The 19,277-nt window shown below is 35.3% G+C and overlaps 1 protein-coding gene across 4 annotated transcripts in view; it reads right to left on the bottom strand.

Annotated features, from left to right (window-relative positions):
• The window catches only part of UTRN (utrophin), a 366,839-nt gene that overhangs the window by 18,123 nt on the left and 329,439 nt on the right, over positions 1-19,277 (bottom strand). For 3 of the 4 annotated variants that reach the window (XM_084513507.1, XM_084513506.1, XM_084513509.1), the window contains 6 exons: positions 18,890-19,056; positions 16,472-16,583; positions 9,172-9,308; positions 7,521-7,559; positions 7,214-7,279; positions 5,346-5,411 (listed from right to left, as the gene is read on the bottom strand). In XM_084513507.1, coding sequence (XP_084369633.1) covers positions 5,346-5,411; positions 7,214-7,279; positions 7,521-7,559; positions 9,172-9,308; positions 16,472-16,583; positions 18,890-19,056 — 587 coding nt within the window. The remainder of the gene's footprint in view (positions 1-5,345; positions 5,412-7,213; positions 7,280-7,520; positions 7,560-9,171; positions 9,309-16,471; positions 16,584-18,889; positions 19,057-19,277) is intronic. The other variant, XM_084513508.1, reaches the window with a different exon arrangement.

The following is a 19,277-nucleotide window of genomic DNA, read 5'->3' as shown; positions in this document are numbered from 1 at the left end:
GCCCTGGTAGCATAACACTTTCCTTCATCCTGTCACTGCTGATTAACTACTAGCTGGCAGAAAGTTTACATGGAAAAGTGAAAAAGAAACCTCATTAGTGAGTTCCTCTGTTTTTAACAGAGGAATATATATATATAATGCATATGTATATATTATATATCCTTATATATAAGGATCCTTATATGTAATAGGAAATAATATATTCATTTATTTCTTACATTTCTTGCCTGAAATATAGTCATGAGAAGAAATCACAATATTAATCTTCCCATGCAAATAAATAATCGTGATGATTTTTTTTAATTCAATACAGCTTTAAAATTAAAACATAATTGGGACTGTAAGTTCCTCAAAAACATCGGGGATAGGTGATTATGTTAGCTGAAACAAAAACAGAGCACTCCCTCTTTTTTTTTTCCCCTTACCTACAGAAGAAAGCCTCTAACTGCTTTCTTTCTCCACCTTTTGAGTGATCTCAGTGAAACTGATAACCACTTGCTTTCCTATTTTTCATTACTCTAATTGTAGATAAAACAAAGACTAGTGTAGTTAATGGAGTATAAACCAGGTCCTGATGTGGTAATGAAAATGCCGTGGCACTTCTCCATTCTTCTACCATCTTAGTAAAGACAAAACAAGCAAGAAACCCTACTCCTTATAACCAAGTTTTTGCTGAAGTGCTGTGACCCCTGTTAGGACTTCAAACTGTGGTACACAACTGGGCCCCTGCAGCCCAGCAAAACATACAGAATGGTTGCACGCTGCACCTGGAAGAGCTGCACTAAGCAGGGAACTGGTGCCAACAACATCACACCTTCAGCAAGCAGTGTTAAAGCACAGGACAGAGAGGGAACATAATTTTAATGTGCAGGTTTCAAAATACTGTTTAATTATTTTTTGTGTAACTACACATACAGGCTTCTTTTGTGCAAGGTTGTTGGTACTGTTATCAAAGGTTCATCTGATAAAGCACTTTAGTCTGCTTCTTTTAATTAGGCATCAGAAAGCTGCTGTCTACTTTATTAAGATGATGAATTAGTTTATAAGCAACTCTGTAGGTCATCTGAAATAGATTTGATTTTTTTAATAGTGCTCTGCAATGTTGGATTTATTATATTTGAATTTATTAAAATTGAAAATCTGTCAAGATTTTACATAAGGTGTAACCTGACTTCTTAATGAAAGTTATAAACTACTTAAAGAAAGAGCTTACACAGGAAATGCTTAGATATTTTTTCACTCTATTGTGTCCAGTAAAGGAGACTAAAACAAACAAATACTATTTGGTCTGTCTTGCAAAACTACTGATTCAAAAAAAAGTTCAAACCCCTTGAATCTCAACAAACCTCATGACTATAATAAAGACAGATTCATTGGTAGCACAGGAGTCGCAACATTGGGCTTCACAATGATGTGAAGTGATAAGGGATTGATGTGTTCTGTAGCATGGAAATACTTGAATTTTGAGAAATCCAGGACTTTATTCTTTGTTAGAATTGGTTGGAGACAGCAATCGGCAACCAAAATGAAAGCGCCACATCAAAATAAATTCCTCATCCTCTCTTGGTGGTTATTCTCCTGAAGACCCCCTGTGCTTTGAGAAAAGGCTAGAACTACACAGCAGTCCTTCAAGAGGACTGCAGGTCCTTTTCAGCATTTTGGCATTCAAGAAAGCAGTGAAAATGACATCCCAGAAGGTCAGACTTGAAAGAAGTACACCTCAAAGAGAAAGAACACCCCAACTAGGAGAGCCAGGGAAAACAGCATTTGAAATATTCTATTCTTTGTGGATATATATTTTCAACAGGTCTGTTCCAAAGGATGCATTATATGTGGGAGAAGCAAGAGATTAAAAAAATATTGCAATTTACTTCTCTTCATCAAGACTGAGTTGTGGAAAGAAAAATTCAGACTTCTTGACAGTCACTTTTCACCAGTGTACTATTTTATCCAATTAAAAGAATTGCTAAATTGGATTTCATATAGTAAGAGATGAGTACATTTGTGATCTTCCTTCATCACTTTCATTTTTCCTGTGCTATTTTTCTCATACCAATGACCATATACTAGTCCAAATAAAGCATATCTTGACCTACTGATGTTATGATGTATATTACAGTACGGATCAGGCAGTTCTCTAAAATCCTCTCTTTGTCTTTAACTTTAATCTGGAACTAACTTCCCACTGCAACAAGTTGCCTTTTAATCACTTACACCACGTCAAAGTATTCAGGTGCTGTATACTGGGACTCCAGTTTGGCTCACAAGCACTGAGTGGCCATGCCTGCTGAAAGCACCACTGCTGTTCATTGCTTGCTCCTACCCCTGTACCCGAGCACACAGCTCCTTAACAAGTGGCAAGTCAGATATATTCCAGCACTGCCTTCAGTTTAGTGTAAAGTGCCATCAGCAAAAGCACTGCAGGGATGACTGGTAGTAAAGGCATTAATTAGAAAATAGCTATTAAACATTCACATTTATACAGAAATTATTTATATTACGTCCAACTCAATCCAATTAACTTCAGTATGGGCTAGATAATATAGTTCATACATTACAGGAATGAGAGCTACATTCAACTATTTTTCTAACATTTTTTGTCTTTTCATTCTACTACGCCATGATTTGTCAAATTGTGAGGCATGGCTTTCCATTAGGAATACTATTTATCATTCTTTGCTGCAAAGTCTTCATTTTTCCTTGTGTTCATCTTCAGTTATGAAAAGACCAGTCTGCTTTACGAATATAGATGTTTTTGCATGACTTAAAGGCAACGAAAACTCATCACAACAGTCTAGCCTAAATATTTAGAATTCTATAATGTATAATGAAGACTACATGAAAAAAATATTTTTCTTCAGTGCATTTATATCAGAAAATTCATGCATGAGAGCATTATTTTTTTATTGTTAAGAGAACGGATATACTACTGCAGAGAGTCTTTTTTTGCTGTCTACAGATATTTTTTCCAGCTGAGGAAAACGTGCATTTTAATGGAAATCACACACCCTTGTGGGGTGCATAAAACCTTTGGGAGTTAAAGATTGTCATAATTACATTCAAGACAATGTGTTAATTTAAAAAGAAGATGTTTCTCTGAAGAATGTTGTCTTAAGCAGATAGCATATTGCAGAACATTTCTGCAAAGAAACGCACAATGTTTAACTGACAGCAGAAGCTCTCCGATTGTCATTCAAATGTAGAAGTCTTCTTATGTATAACCTCTGGAGCATGAAATGCATTAAACATATTGTTGATGAACTTGCTAACCTGACAAGACCAAAGCAGTAATTTTCTAATACTAAGAGCAATTTTGTCTCTGTTATAGGGCCACCGTAAACTATGGGACTATGAGGAACAAAAAATAAAAATAAAAATAAAAAAATCACAGAACAGAACTCCAAAACTCCAATTATGAAGAGAGAATTTGCTTTTAAAATCAGCATTAATCTCCAAAAGGTTCAGAAGAATATCATAGGAAAATGACATTTTACTCAGATAGGCTCAGATAGCAGATGCCTCTGAGCTAAAAAATGTGCATCCAAGTTTCAAATTGCTCCTTCTACTTCAGTCTATACAGAATGATTACAGCATGCATATTTTAATGTCAAACATTTAAACAATAAAAATAGAGCTGAGCTATAATACTAAATACTCAGTGTTCCAGCTGTAGATTTATGATCCAAACTGGGATCCTAACCTCATAGCTCTGTATTTCCCTGCAACAGTGCAAGCCCAAGCTTTAAATGACAGTTTTTTAGAATTTTGTGAGTACTTCACCATGTACCTTAACAGAAGTACTAAATATTATCTGCAAATAAAAGAAAAGGTTCCATTAGGTATAAAAGTTACTTTCTTGTCCTCTTAGGCCTCTGAATCTCTGTGTAGCGTGTAACAGTCCTCTTTTGATATCAGAACTGAGATTGAAATTTGGAAGTCTCTCCCCCCATATTGGTACACAAGTTCACCATGTTCATTCCTTTTCTTACAATAAAGGTTATTTTTATAGGCAAAAAAAGGGAAAGTTATAAAATCAACTGCTGAATTGGCAATAGAAATTAAGCGTCTACATCCCCTTTTACCATCGGAATGGAAGGTTGTTCAGTCTTTGTATATCTGTAGGCTCATTAATTCCAAAATACACAACTCAGTCAAGCATATGAGCATTTACCTACTTTCAGGTTTTCAGCTTTCATTGCCAAACTACACTATATTTGTCTTTTATGTTAATATTTATATTTGTTGTCCGTGTCTCTCCCCCCCCCCCTTTTTTTATTTTGTTTTTTTGGGAGGGGACAGGAAATCAAAAGGAAATATTTTGGCTCCATTTCTGTCTTTGGTGAAGCTATCAATGACAGAAACACATGAAAACAGTTGCAGATGAAAAAGGTTTTATTATTTATGTAACTAGAGTTAATCAAACAGAAAAGAGGAAACAAATTTGGAGGTGATCACAAGTGCTTCTCTGAAGCAAAGTATTTTAAATCTCACATTGTTTGCACGTTAATAGGTAGAGATATCATGGTTAGATTTCAAAACAGTAAATTAACATATACTGACAACAACAATTTCTAACTAACTAGATCTGAACAGGAACAATTTCCTCTTTAAAAAAGCTGGTTACTTTCATTAATAACTTAAAAGAGGCAGGGTCCTACTACACTGATTTAATTAACAGAACAGGTGATATAGGGAGGTTGAAACTTTCATGTATGTTAACATTGAAAAAATCATATTTAATTCAAAGGGTTTTATGCTTTCCAGGTTCATCAATTCATTTTAATGAAGGCTTTTACAATAAAAATGTCACAATAGCCTTGATAAAATTAATGTGGGACTATGTTTATATCCCCAAGAACAAACAGACCAGCAGCCAGTATACTGAAATCTAAGCAAGCAGCAGCAACACTCTTCTGTATAACCTCCAATACTGATAACTTTTTTTTAAAGGAAGAAAATGGTCCTGGAAGGTAGCAAAAACTATTGACCCATTGTCATTGCCCCCTTTGACAAAGACAGATTTCTTTTCTTTTATACTATGATAAAAACAGGAAAGGAACACAAACTAGAACCTATAGATCTTTTTTTTTTTTTCCAGTCACATGAATACCCTCATTTTGGAAGAGAACAGCAGACTAACGTAGAGTTCCCTTACATCACCAAATGAGAAACATCTATTTATACAACTGATACTGGGAATAATGAAATTTAGGCAGGCATTCCCAGAGTCATACTCATTCGCTTTTTTCACAAAGGCTAAATCCTGTGCTACAACTTAGAAAGGATTATAGCTGACAGCTCTAACCTGGGTTCCTAAGCAGCCTGAATGAGCATGAGTTACTTACACGCTTCCTGTGTTGGAGCTGCTGTCCGTGAGGAAGGAGCCATTGGTCCTTTCCATCTGGGCGAGCCTGAAAGGCAGGGAAAGACCATGATTTTCAGAGACCATGCTGCATAATTTAAACAGAGGCACTGTGAAGAACATTTCTTAGAAATGGATTAGATATTGCAATCTTGGTACACATGAAAATAAAAAAAACTTGTAGGCTGACAAAAAAAAACAAAACAAAAAAAAAACAAAAAAACTCTAATCCAGAGGAATTTCATGAGGCACTTTTCAAATATAGTACATTCACCATCTGAAATTATGCTTGGCAAATAAACTCACACTACGGACAGACGTGTCCTGGAGAACAACCCCAAAACTAGTGTAATTACTTAATCTAAAAGGACTGGATTATTATAGGGTTATATAATGCCACAAAATTCTTTAAAATCACAGAAGGAATTTTCTGTCTGTTCAGCTTTCTAGGAAAGATATACCTTATTTATGTAAGACATGCATAAAAGTCCAGGAAGTCTAGGAATACTGTGCGCCTATATTGGACTGCTTCAAATACAGTTGTTTTCAGTACTATAAAGATATCTTAAACTTCACACTTACTTTTGTGCAATACACATTATTGCAGACACCTTCAAACTTTTTGAAAGAAGTATGCAAGGCCCTAAAGAAATATGAACTGCAGTGTATTCCTTCAGCATGGAATAAGCTTGCCCATCTGTATGTTTGTTAGTATTCCTCAGAGTTTAAGGACTATAAATGAGAGTGCACACACAATGAAGTTGTCTCGGTTGCCTTGCACGCCCCCTAGGCTAGCAGTGGGATGTTGTGCTCCAAAACCTCCCCTGAAGAGAGGACAAGTCCCTAAGCACTCAGGTCATCTCTGCTCTGGGCCATCTGAAGCAGATCTAGTTCAGTGAGTAACAAGAGTGAGTGAGGTGCTTGCAAGTCATCTTTGTAATGCTGTTTAGCTCAGTTCTCTAAGTCTTTCATGAAACATAGATGAATTTTAAAATTAAGCTTCATATACCCTTGTCATATAAGGTAGTACAATAACCAGTATATCTCAGAGAGTTTATAAGTTTTCTTTATGGTGCCCATAAACAAGAATACAGTAGCAAATAACTTGAGCATAAGTTCTGAATTTTTATTCAAACAGCTGAAAAAGTTAATATTGTTGTGGAGATCAGATATGGCAGATGAAACACTCAAAGTAAAATTGAGCCATTTGTTCCCATGGGAATATAGAACAATTTCTGTGTTGCCTAAAAGTGGACTGTCATTACTTATTTTTGAGAGGGTACCTCTGCTAAGGGCTTAACTCTCATCAACTCTGAATGAACAGAAGAGAGTTCAACAAAACACTGCATCACTGAGATAGACTTGGCATGAAAGACATTTTATCCTAAAATCACTTGGGTAACCCCATAAAAGCCAGAACATAAACCATCTGTAATTATTATATCCTCTGCTAAAAGTCAATGGGTAATGGGTAATGGTTAAAATCACAGAAGAAAGTGAAAACCTGACTGTAAAATGCTACTGGGAAAAACTATGTATCCAACAAGCTGAGTCTATTCCCAAAGGTTAAAAATGAAACAAAATGAAAACAGCCCGTTTTTAGAAATAACACACAGTAATTCTGCAACAGTTTCCATTTTGCATGACAGATGACAGATTTAATACATCTATTTTACATTTAATATGACTGTATTCAGAAGCTGATGATTTAAAAACATTTGTCTTTCTTCTGAGTACAGAGAATTATATCTTTTTAATAAATAATGTCCAGCCAGTAGACTAGATTAAAAACAGCAGGAATCAATCACAAAATGCGGTGTACTGGTGAGAAACAGTCTGTGCATTTCTTACCTAGTAGCATACTGCTCTATCCTGGAGTGTGTGTCGTCATGAAATAGCTGTGGAGACTGGGAAGGACTAGTTTGAGAAAAATAAAAAAATAATATTGGTGTCAAAAGCAATTCATGATATAGACACAATCATTTTATAAGTAATTTAAACTGATGACAAATAAATAAATTCATAATATTGCTGAGAGGGTTGTTGCTTTTGGTCAGCCATGCCCTACAGCTCATGCACATCAGATTAGCAGCAACTCAGCTTAGAGAAAACAAGTAGTATATTAAGCTTTCCAGACAAAGGGGTTCAGCATACTCACTCATATTGCTCTGGCCACATACTGATGAGAGTGATAGGACTGTACAAAGACAAAAAAAAAAGAGAAAGAAAGAGAGAGAGAGAGAGAGAGAGAGAAAGAAACTATGAAACAAACTTCAGTGCCACTTAAGAAAGAGAAAGCTAGAAAAACAAAAAATTTTAACCAGCAGCCCACCCAGATTATTTGAATCAGCAACAACTGACATAGAAAAGAGACAGCAACAGATACCGGACTGTATCATCGACAGATAGGAGACTGACTTACAAACTTCATTTTGTTAAAAGTCAAATTTAAAAACAAAAATACCCAAACAATGTCATTCATTGAACTGCAGTTTGTTATTAGTTTGTTTCAATTCTGCTCAAGTGTTGGAGCTTTTATTTTAAACTAAGTAGAAAAAATTCTCACAAAAACTTATTGGGTAAAAATAAGCCCAACAAGAACAAAACACCCCACTGAATAAAGTTATCAATGCTTATTTTCCTACTGCATAAAAACAAGATGATATAATACAAGATGATATATATTGTATTATATATTCTGACACTTAAAAAACTATTTAGTATTTCTTTTTTTATTAATATTATTTTTAAGTAACATACTACTGGGTTTTGTCATCTGAAGAGGTGAGAACCTATATGGGTAGTTTCCTCAGCATGATACCGGCGATTTGTCTTGTGATGGGCCAAAGGAGTTTTATCCTGACTTGTGATTTAAGTTTTGACATTCCAATTCCAGGCACTACTGGCAAACTTTCATCACATCGAAGTTTTGCTTTCCATTGTTGGTGATATGTTCAGTTTGTTTTTAAATACAGACCAGCTGAAAATTGCCCTGGTGAGTAACATTTGGACTTTTTGTACGTACATTTCTTGGTTAGAATCCAGGCCAGATTACTTCCTCCTCTTTCTTAAACTGCTAATGAGTGGATTTTGTTTGATTACTGTAGGTAAAACACAGTCCACTGGGTCACAAAAATGGAACATGGACAAGGGCACTGGGCTTTCACATGCAAGCAGAGAACGTATGTTGAAGCTTCACGGTGGCTGTTGATGAATAAGTGATGCTGTGTTTAGACAACACATACAGCAGCACTACAGTCTCCACAATGCCATGGAGAGTCAATCCATAAAACCACTTGTAGTGCCCTGTCACCATATCTTACTTTTGTTCTTTTAAAAGTCTCTTTTGCAGACAGCTACCAACTAAGCAAATAAATAAAATGAACTGTTTCTGCCAGCACTGTAAATAACACTGTGGAGACACTGAGAGTGTTCTCTCTTATAAGGCCACCTGTATTTCTGAAGTTTGTAGGAACCTCATTAGGTCAGAGATTTCCAACTCCAACAACTTTGAGATGACCTAATAAGCAGTTTGGTTCTAAAATCCCAGTATCCCCAAGGCTGTGAAAGTTTTCTCAGTAAAACAGCCATTAAGATCCCTTCAGCACTGCCTGCTAAAGTCCATAGCTTTATGATAAAATATCTATACCACCAAACTAAAGAAAATACATTTCTTCTTCAAAAATAGGCAAGATCTGCAAATAACCAGCATCAGGAAATAGTTCACATTATTTCTTGGGTTTCATTTCTTTGTTTTTAATGAAACAGGCCAGTGATGCCAGAAGCAATTACTCTATAATCAAGCTTACGTCTCCAGGTTGTCGCCCTCCAAAACTGTTTGCACAGGTAGGTAGCCAAGTCGGGGATGCTTTGCAAAATACTTCTTTGACCGGAACTTGTTCTTCAGCACCTTGGTGAAGTCCCGTACATCTTCCCCAGATGTTGTCTTAAAAAAAAGTTAAAAGAAATTAAATTGCACTTAAATTGAATTGCTAAGTAGCACTGACATAATACAGATACTACTTTCCTGAAAGGAAGAACTTCAGACTGTTAGTGACATTAAAATCACCTTTTTAAGTGTCACGAAATATGGTACAGTAATAATGGTAATGCATCTACAAATTCTCTTCTATTGGAAAAAAAAATCAACACACTGAGGCTTCAAATTGCTAGTAATTAATGCATTGGGTTTACCAATTACTAATTAGAGAAAATGAGGGAAAATTTGAAGCAGGTTCAAATTTTAGATTAAACATTTACAAACAGTCTTATGAAGTGGAAAAAAAAAATCAGTTTGCTAGCTATGGGGGTATACTCTTAGCCATTGAAAGCCATCTTGACAGTATACTCATGCATATGAAGATCATGACTCACTTTCACAGGCAGAAGAAATACCTTATAATAACTGCTGAAAAAAAAAAAAAAAATCAACAAAAAACAAACAGCTAACAGTAACGGCTTTGTTTGAAAAAAAAAAAAAATACAACATGTAACTAACACAAAACCCTATGCGTTCACAAAGTGCCACAAAATATTCAATGCCTCCAATTATATACCTAAACTGGAAAACTTTGAGATGGAAACAGTAAGTGCTAAACCAATCTCTCCTGTGACAGCCACATTTTTCATGAGTATTTTCTCAAGTTACAAGATCTCTTCCTACAGGTTTCTGCTATTATCCGTATCCCTTCAAGGCCAAAAAACACCCACAGATGAAATCACAGCCATTGTTATTTGCACAGCACTGTGCAAAGGCACAATTGGAAATGGGTCTGGTAAGAACAGTCTCTGCCTGAACTAACAATCTCACAGACTGATCGAGCATATTCCTTACTGTCACACTAAGAAGCTGGAAGAAAAATCAGCCACAAGATTTTCCAAGTCTAAAACTGCAAGCTACAAACAGTAAAACCCCTGGAAGATTTATTTTATCTTATCTTATCTTATCTTTTTACTGGTCCTTACTTATGCAGCCTTGTCCAAAACTGACAAATGCTTAGCTCCATCCCTCACTGCCACAGCTGGTCTTTAGTACTCAATTAGAATTGATACAGCTGCTTTTAAGGATCAATTTTGGAAATTGGAATTGGAAATAATCATAGCAGCAATGGCAACACTGCTTTGGCAATACTACTCAATGAATTTCTGCTACAAAAGCAGGGATACAAGCAAAGAAGGGCATAATATGCAAGGTGAAAATGGCTATAACAAAGACATCTGCAGGAAAATACAATAGCATGCCTTCAAATATACATGTATGTGTTTTCAGACTGTACGAGTACTTAAACAGAATGACCTCCATACTATGGAGAAGTTAATATTAAGCATTTCTTCTTCCAACTGTGGGAAAGAAAAAGTGGCCATTCACCTCCTGTATTAGCTGCAGGTGTGCAATGGCTTATACAGAACTCCAGGCCAAAACTTGTGACAAACCATGGACTGCATTTCTGGGCACTCTGCTTTCAGAGAAGCACATTAACATAAAAGGATGACAAGAAAGATGGACATCCATAGGGAAAACAGAATTAAAAAAAAAAACAACAAACAAACAAACGTTTTTTTGTTTTGTATTTTTTCTCCATTATGTACTCTGAAGAGGCCTACAAGCAGGTCAGACAAACTATTCTCTGTTTTTATTTTCTATTGTCAAAACATAAAATACATATGTGAATGGAGAAAAAAAATAATGTGTGTATAATACATGCAGTTATGAAATCTGTAATGCAGATCAGAGTAGCAACAAAAGCAGCAGATAATTAAGCCAATGTTGAAAGTTTGACATCTGGCTTTAACAAGTAGCAACAAACAGAGCACATTTGGGATTAAGAAGTATTTGAACCCCCTAGATTTTAATACAGGTAAATTAAGGGAGGGCTCACAAAATCACACTCAGGAAGCATCTGCTACAATCACGGGATCATCCAAACAAGGACCGTGACATCCAAAGGGCTGCTTATTCTCACGCAACAGTAGCTCTAGCAGATGGAACTCTGTCCCAAGGCCAATGAATGAAAGTTTTAGTACCTACACATTGCAGAAATAAATGCCTACTGATCTGCCAAACTTCTCCTCTAGAGTATTCTTTATTTGGTATGACAGCCTGACCCAGTTCCTTGGAAAAACTAATTTGACTGTGTACTAAGTGAGGATGATTAATACTAACCAGTGAAATTTGAGCAGATTTGCAAGAACTGCTTTAATTCACAGGACTAAGACATAACTTTTAGAAGCATTTCTCCCACTTTTTTTTTTGCACACAGCCACACTACACAATCCAATCAAAAATCATGCCAAAAGAGCATTTAACTATAACATTTAACTTCTGAAAAACACTAGCCAGCAGTTGTGTAAACTCTATCTACTAAATTAAAAACAACAGGTAACTTGTACAGTTACGTCATGGCATCTTGGCTATTTCCACACAGATCGATAGCACAAATACTGTGGTAGTAATTTCAGAAGCAAATCACTTCTTTCAGTGAAAATTTCAGCCAAAGACCATGCTTTCAGTCTCCATTTAAAATCTCAGTTCCTACAAAATGACAAAATCCAAGAAAGAATGATGAAGATCCTTGGCTGGCATACAGAAATAAATTAAAAAGTCGGTAGCCAAATGTCTCAAGGAAAAAAAGTATGGAAAAACTGACAAATGGGCATTAGCACTCTTTAGTATACTGCTGGGAATAAATAGAGTCATAAGTCAAACTAAAAACAGGAAAAAAATATTGTAAACCAATACAAATTTTACAATCAATTTACAAATTTTATAAATCTTGGATTTATATGGAAAGTGATAGAAAAAAAATGCTGAAGCATGGTTTTCATACAAAGGTTGAGAAAACAGTTTTGATGTATTTTTCATGTATTAGAAATAGGACAAATCTTCATTGGGAACAAGTAGTACCAACAATGCAATAAGCTAGTTGGGAGAACCCTAAAGCATATATATATATATATATATATATATATATATATATATATGGAGGGTAAGGAAAGGAATGTAAATTATTTTTTTTTTGAAGAAAAAAGCACCTTTTTTACATCTCCATATTTTTATTTATTTACATTTTATTCATCTGTAACATTAATTAAAACCCGCACCATAAGCCTGACTATTTAATGGAGAACAAAATTTTTAGACCTATTTGTGGTAACAGCTACAGTATGTGCAACTAGGATGATAGCTGCATTTTGAAACAGCTGTCTGATAGCTCCCCAGAGTAGGACATGGGGGGAAAAGAGAGATTTCGTTTTTTTTCTGGTCTCTTTTATTTGACACTTAAGAACCCAATGCACTAGTAATTTAAATCTATGTTTAAATGTATGCATTCATGTCATTCATCAAAGCATCTACACTTTAAATAGTATCTCATGTTCCTTGATAGAGGTACTAGACGGGATACCACAAAAATTGTTATTAAAGGTAGATATGAAATGTATTTATGGCTATCACTATCACGTCAATGATGTTTGTATTGTATACCACTGCAAAGACGACTTTTCTGCGATGACGTTCAAATATAGGCATTTCAAAGCAGTTTCTCAACAAGAAGCATTACAAATTGTTTGTGTATTCTAGTTTACTGCAATGAAATGAATCTGTAATTTCATGAGTAACGGTCTCACCTCAGAATTAAAAAAAAATTAAGTTGCAAAAGGGTAGCAGATCACATAAGCTAGCTAAGTGAGCAACTGTAAGAGAGACCTAGAGGACAGCATGCTGAGCAGCTGCTAGATATCAAAGATATCTATTATTCACAGGGCAATGAGTAATAATCAGCTGGAAGAAATGTTCTGAATGCAAAACATTCAGATTCCCCCATTCTTTCTCCATTCTCTCACATTCCCCACAGAATAAGCCTATTTTGACAACAGTAAAGCGTCATCCTTGGTGCATCAATCAGCTTGTCAAGATGAAACCACTGACTTTATGTCAGCTTGTTGCTTATAAAACATTGAGCTACTTAATGTTCATGTATGCAATTGTCTTCTCTGGATGTCAGGAGCCATTAAGCTTTCAGATGATTTACATAGAGGAGGAGTCTTAGCAGGCACTATTGCAGATAAGTTTTATTGTGCCTGAAGCAAAATCTACTCTCTAGGGTGAACTACCATTCAGCTAATAATTTCCAACATCTCTCCTATCATTCCTGAGCTTCTTCAGGGAAATAAAATTCTGATCACTTTTCTTGCAAGGTAAGCTGTAGCAAGAATTACTAAAATAAGAATCACAGTCTTTAGGAAAATATATATTTTGGATACCACATTAAACTCTTGAAGAGACCCAATCCTACAATTCCTTCAAAACTTCCAGTAGCTCACTTGCAAGGAAAATGTGATAGAGAACAATGCAGAAGGCAGCTCCTCGTAGGAGCAAGAGATGTCCTGAACTGATATACAGTCAGCTGATTTTAATTGTATTCAAATTGTGCCAAGCATTACCTTAGAGTAATGTCTATCAATGCACTGAATCCATTTCATCTTAACTATTATTTATTTATTTGTTGATGATGAAGGGGCTAACCTTTACTGCCATCATTTTGTACAAGAAGGCTTCCAAAATTGAGAATTTAGCCAGGTGAGTGTAGTGGCAGAAACCTATGAAAATTGTTTATACATTCACTGAAGTCAGGACCCCAAAAGAAATGACTTGCGATGGATGAGAAATTTTCAGATCTGATACCTGTACAATACTTTAAAACAAACAACAACAACAAAAAACTTCTTTTAAGGTTTTACTCTGGAAAATAAAAGCTGCAAAGTAAAAAGAGTTTAGAGAAAGAAAACTGATGAAGTAACTATTTCCACCTGAAATTCACAGAACTCATTGGTACAGAAAGCAACATTCATAGAACACAAGTACTGAGAGAATTCCTACTCAAAACAAACGAACAAAAAAAACACATGCAAGTACTTATTTAAGAGTATTCCTGAATTAGATGCTAGATTTGGATTGTAGAAAAATCTTGCAAAATTTAACACATCTGTGTAAAATTTTTCATTAGAAATCCCATTTCTCCATATTCTCAAGAAAAAAAAGAGAAATGAGAATAACTACAGTAACTTAGCATTTCTACTACTCACAGACATGATTTGTCAAATATTTTCAATTCCTTACCCTACCAATCTCTAAATCATATGACAGAAAAAAATACATAGCCAAAGCAGTTTTCAAAGTGTATTTTCAGCATCAAGAAAATGAAATTGCAAACTAGGATAAACACAGAAAGAGCATTATGGATTTGGCTTCAATAGCTATACATTATTATCTGTGTAAATAGCCTTAATCTGAAATTATGAAGTACTTTCAACCTGATGCAAACAGTGAGAAAATCTTCCCCTTGCAAATTTAATTTGAAAAACAGTTTCCTTAAGCCATTTTTCAAGTTATTTTAGATTTATGTAGAAGTCACAAAGCTTCTGAGAAATCCCTTCATACTCCACACTGCACACCTTACCATAAGACAATTAAAAGGTCTTCTCTCCAACTGTGATTAAGTTCCAGTTCCAAATGTCAGCTCTATTAAGCAGTCAAGCATTTGTTTCTTCTAATTATTGCTCGTATTCTTGATACTAATGTACTCGTATCGATACATTTAAGTATGAGAGAGAAGCTAAATTTTATTAAGGGAGTTTGGTGAGTGCACGTATTTGTACTCTGCTTTGCAATACAGACCACAAACACAATATTTTAACATCAACAGCCTTTGAATTTGGTTGAAAAGGCTCTAAAAAGTGACAAACATTAGCAGAGTAGATGTACTCTTTATATTCAAGCTATTTGTATTGCAATATAATGGATTCTTAGGAATAATTCATTGATCTTTGGTGCCTACATTTTTATTAATGTATTTTTATTTCATAGACCCAGCTCTATACTTTTTTCTGGCATCATTCCATTTAAACACAACCTATTCTACTGTCCTACTGCAAAGAATTTTACATCTTCTTGAATATTATATAGCCTTAACTGAATTCAACCTGCACAGAGGTTTATCAAAAATTAGTACACTAACAACAGTACATTACTACAAATAGCATGTTACAAAGCCAGATTCTTTTTGTGAAATCTATTCTTCATTCCTGACTCAATTCAGACAAGACTAGTTAAAATGGAGTGCGTATAGGTACTGATTATTCAATAAGTATAACTTATGTCTGTTCATAAAATGGGTCATTTCTGATCTAAATCTGTTCTAAGCAGCAGTCCTATTACCACTGCTTAAATTACATACAGATTACACTATTAATTTTTGTGACTGAATGCAAATTCTTAGGAATGTGAACAACTATCACATTAAAACCAACCAAGCAAAAAAACACAAACAAACCTGAAAGTGTTATTTCTGTGAAGGAAGTTACCCAATCCTCTACTTAAGAAAGTGTCCTAGAAAATTTCTTAGAAAAATCTGGCTAAATATTTAATCAGGAAAATATTGCATTGTAAATTAATTTGTAATGCAGGCAAAACTCTCAAATAATTTCCAGTTAGAAACTGTCAATTTTGCTCATTTTTTTCCCAGATACACACCAATTTTTAAATACTCCAGTAAACAGTAATTAGTCAACAAAAAAAAACCAAACAACATATTTCCAACCATGTTTCCATAAAGCAAGCAAAATGTTGAACATGAAAGAAAAGATCATGAACCTTCAAAAATATTAAAACACATTAGAAAAAGATTAAATATTATTATGGTGGTATGGCAGTAGTAAAGTGAGTCCCTTTTTTCTGATGTTTTCTCACCTTACAAACAGCATGTTTGTGTACATGCTCATATACAAGTACTGCAATTATATTCTATATTCCAGCTTTATTTTCACAAACCAAAAATAAAGTTCCCTCAGAGAATACTTCTGAAGTGGATACTAGAAGTAGATACCTCTCCCCATTTCTATAGAATTCAAACACTGCCCACGCAAAATCAGCAGCACTAGCAAAGTCCCTGATGACTTTCAAAAAGAATGGCAGGAAGACAGAAACTGCTAGACATATGGAAAAGAAACCCTGGTAGAATATTTAGGTGTTAAAAAAAACTGTTAAAAAAAATTAGACCACAAATAATGTGAAACCAATCCTTCAGAAACGATCAGTAAATTGGTACTCACTGGTATACAGTACTCCACCATTGGGTAATGCAATTTATGCCCCTTTGCTGTACGGCCAGAAAAGAAGCAGCTCTGACAAACATCGTAGTTAAAATGTTTTAAGCTCCGGTACCTATGGGGACATTAAACAAAGTGATTAGAGCTAGGTTCAGTTCTAATACGTACTTATTATTAAGCCTCATGAAGCAAATTACTCTTTGAAATGTTGTCACCTGCTTTTCAGCAGCAGCTACACAAGGACACAGACAGTTTGTTTTTGCTTAGAAAGCACAGGTAGGGTGCTGTCAGTGCTCATCCTGGCTGCAGACCCAGGGCATCTGTGCCACCACTGCAGCTGCACAGGACACAGGAAACCTGCAGCCCTCCAAACCCACTTCACGCAACTTTCCTACACTACTCAGGTTGCTTCACAGAGTATTTACAAGGAATTCCTACCTTCTATAGCCACACAGACAGCCAATGTCAATCACCTGTTGACAACGTCACTTTGAAACAGAAAATCTTACAGGCATCAGGTGTACTGACTTAAAACTATATTGATTTAGCTTTTTTCCCCTCTACTTAGTCACTGGCTGTTATCTCAAAATAAAAGAACATTTATAAACCAGACTAGTTTACATTTATATGTTTTTACATTTAAATGATTCTAAGTCCACGTTTCAGAACCTGAAACTCTTAAAAGTTCATCAACTATGAGAATAATACACAATTAAGTTTAAAAATTGATTTATTTACTTTGGCTTTCAAGAGCAAGTATATGCATAAACTAAGTAACAAGGAAACAAACAAACAAAAAACACCAATATATTTTAAACCAAAGCTGGCTAAAGCAGATTCCACCCACTGTTTGTTACAGTATGGTTGTTCTGACTGGATGAGATTATATTATTCATCTGAAACTAAGATGAGCTAGCTGAAGCAAATTAAATAGCTATTGAATAGTTAAAGATTAAAACTGAATTGCTTCCTGAGAGCAGTTTTCAGTACCAAACCACATTTTTCCCCTGCTGAGTTTTATGTTTTGTTTTGCAAAAGAATGTGCCTATAAATGTAAAGGTTCACTTTTAAGGATGCTGATGCAACTGTTTGTAGTCTTTACTCAGAGCCTGTGTCTTAAATAGCCACATCTACCTTCTGCTAAGATGCTAGATGTTTTTGTTGTTGCATATCTCTAGCTTCGTTATAGAAATGATTTAGAATGAGTCATCCTTTTCATCTTCCCTTGTCTTCTGTCTCCATGACATCTTTTTCCGCACTAGATATCTCAGTATAGACAAGATCCACCAGTCCCAGTTTAGGCATTTGAGAGATCTCTGAACTGAACTTAGCCACCCTAGGCTCCCTCAAGTATTAATTAAGAAAAATAGGAACATCTAGAGGGATTTCATCTCCTCTTAAGACAGGCAACAAAGTTTGATCAGATTACTTACATCTCCCTATTTATAGTAAAAATCACTAGCTCAATCTTACAATACTGACTAACGCTAACATGTCCAAAGCTAGGTGAGACAAATCTGACCCCAGGATTCTTACAAATATATAACCTTTAAAACAACAGAAGGAAGGAGAGGAAAAGAAAGCACAAGGAACAAAAATGACTCATCTGCCTTAATATTGGAAAAAAAGCCTTAAAATTGCTTACAGGAAAGACTGATCTATCATTTCTAAACAAAACACTCAACTTCACAACCACAACAGTGAAAAATCCAACAACTATGTTTAGCTCTACTCCTCTACTTCATTTTGCATCATTTTACACACTGGAGCAATCAATGCGCAAATGCATACTAGTTATAACAGTACTCAGAAAGGGTACCAACTATCCAATGCCTCATAATGATAAATCATAGCTAAATCATAGAGTTCAGGAGAATAAAAAGAATGTCACCCCTGGAGTTATTTTTGCTTTAATAATTCACAGCTTCCTTTGAGAAGACCAAACTTAGATTGTGTTCAATGCTTTGTGACAAGAACTATGCAAGTCTCATCATAGTAACATATCGATGTTTGTGCCAAGCAAGGAAGGATAGCTGTTGAAGGGTGTTCAGTACTAGCTGGCATGAATGGCTTGGTTTCACAAGCTTTATGCAGGAGGTGGGGCAGCCAGCAAACGCACCGTGTGTCTTCTTGCTCCACCTAAGACATGGATAAGTCTTTTATTTTTATTTTTATTTTCTTTTTTTTGCCAAAATACCTGATAACAACTCCCTCTCACACACATGTCAGTCACAAGACCACTGGGTATTTAACGGGGGGACGACAGGAGCCAGAAACACACTAACTCAGGAGCTCCTGCAGTGAGATCCACACTGTAATCTGACCAGGGATGGCAGTTCCCATCATAAATCAGGAAAATTGTGGAAAAACAAACAAGGAACCATACTTGCTGGAGAATGTGCATGTAACCCCTTCTCTTACCTAAAGCCAACAATCGGACATTCTTTGCAGATGTTGCACTTGGCCTGATGTTTTGCTGTTTCTGCAGCTGCCACACGGTGTAGAACTGGTAGCCATACCATAGACTGCGGCTCTAAGCGCATCCAGTCTATAAACTGCTTTACAGTAATTTCTGGCTTGTTGTGGTTCTGGGGAAAGTAAATACATACATATATAAATAAATAATTTACAAACAACAACAATAAAAAATGCAATAGAATTAAAACCCCTCCACAAACAGATTTTACTTAGAATTTAATAATTAAAAAAAAAAAAAAAAAAGTCAAAGAGTCATGTCAGGTTAATGTAGATAATGTAGAACCAGTTGGAAGTACACAGGAAACAACTTAGATTAAAATACAAATAAAGA

The sequence above is a fragment of the Aythya ferina genome (assembly GCF_964211825.1).
Source record: "Aythya ferina genome assembly, chromosome: 3".
Lineage (NCBI taxonomy): Eukaryota > Metazoa > Chordata > Aves > Anseriformes > Anatidae > Aythya > Aythya ferina.
Note: the sequence above shows the minus strand (reverse complement) of the source record. Positions and strands in the feature narration are given on the sequence as shown.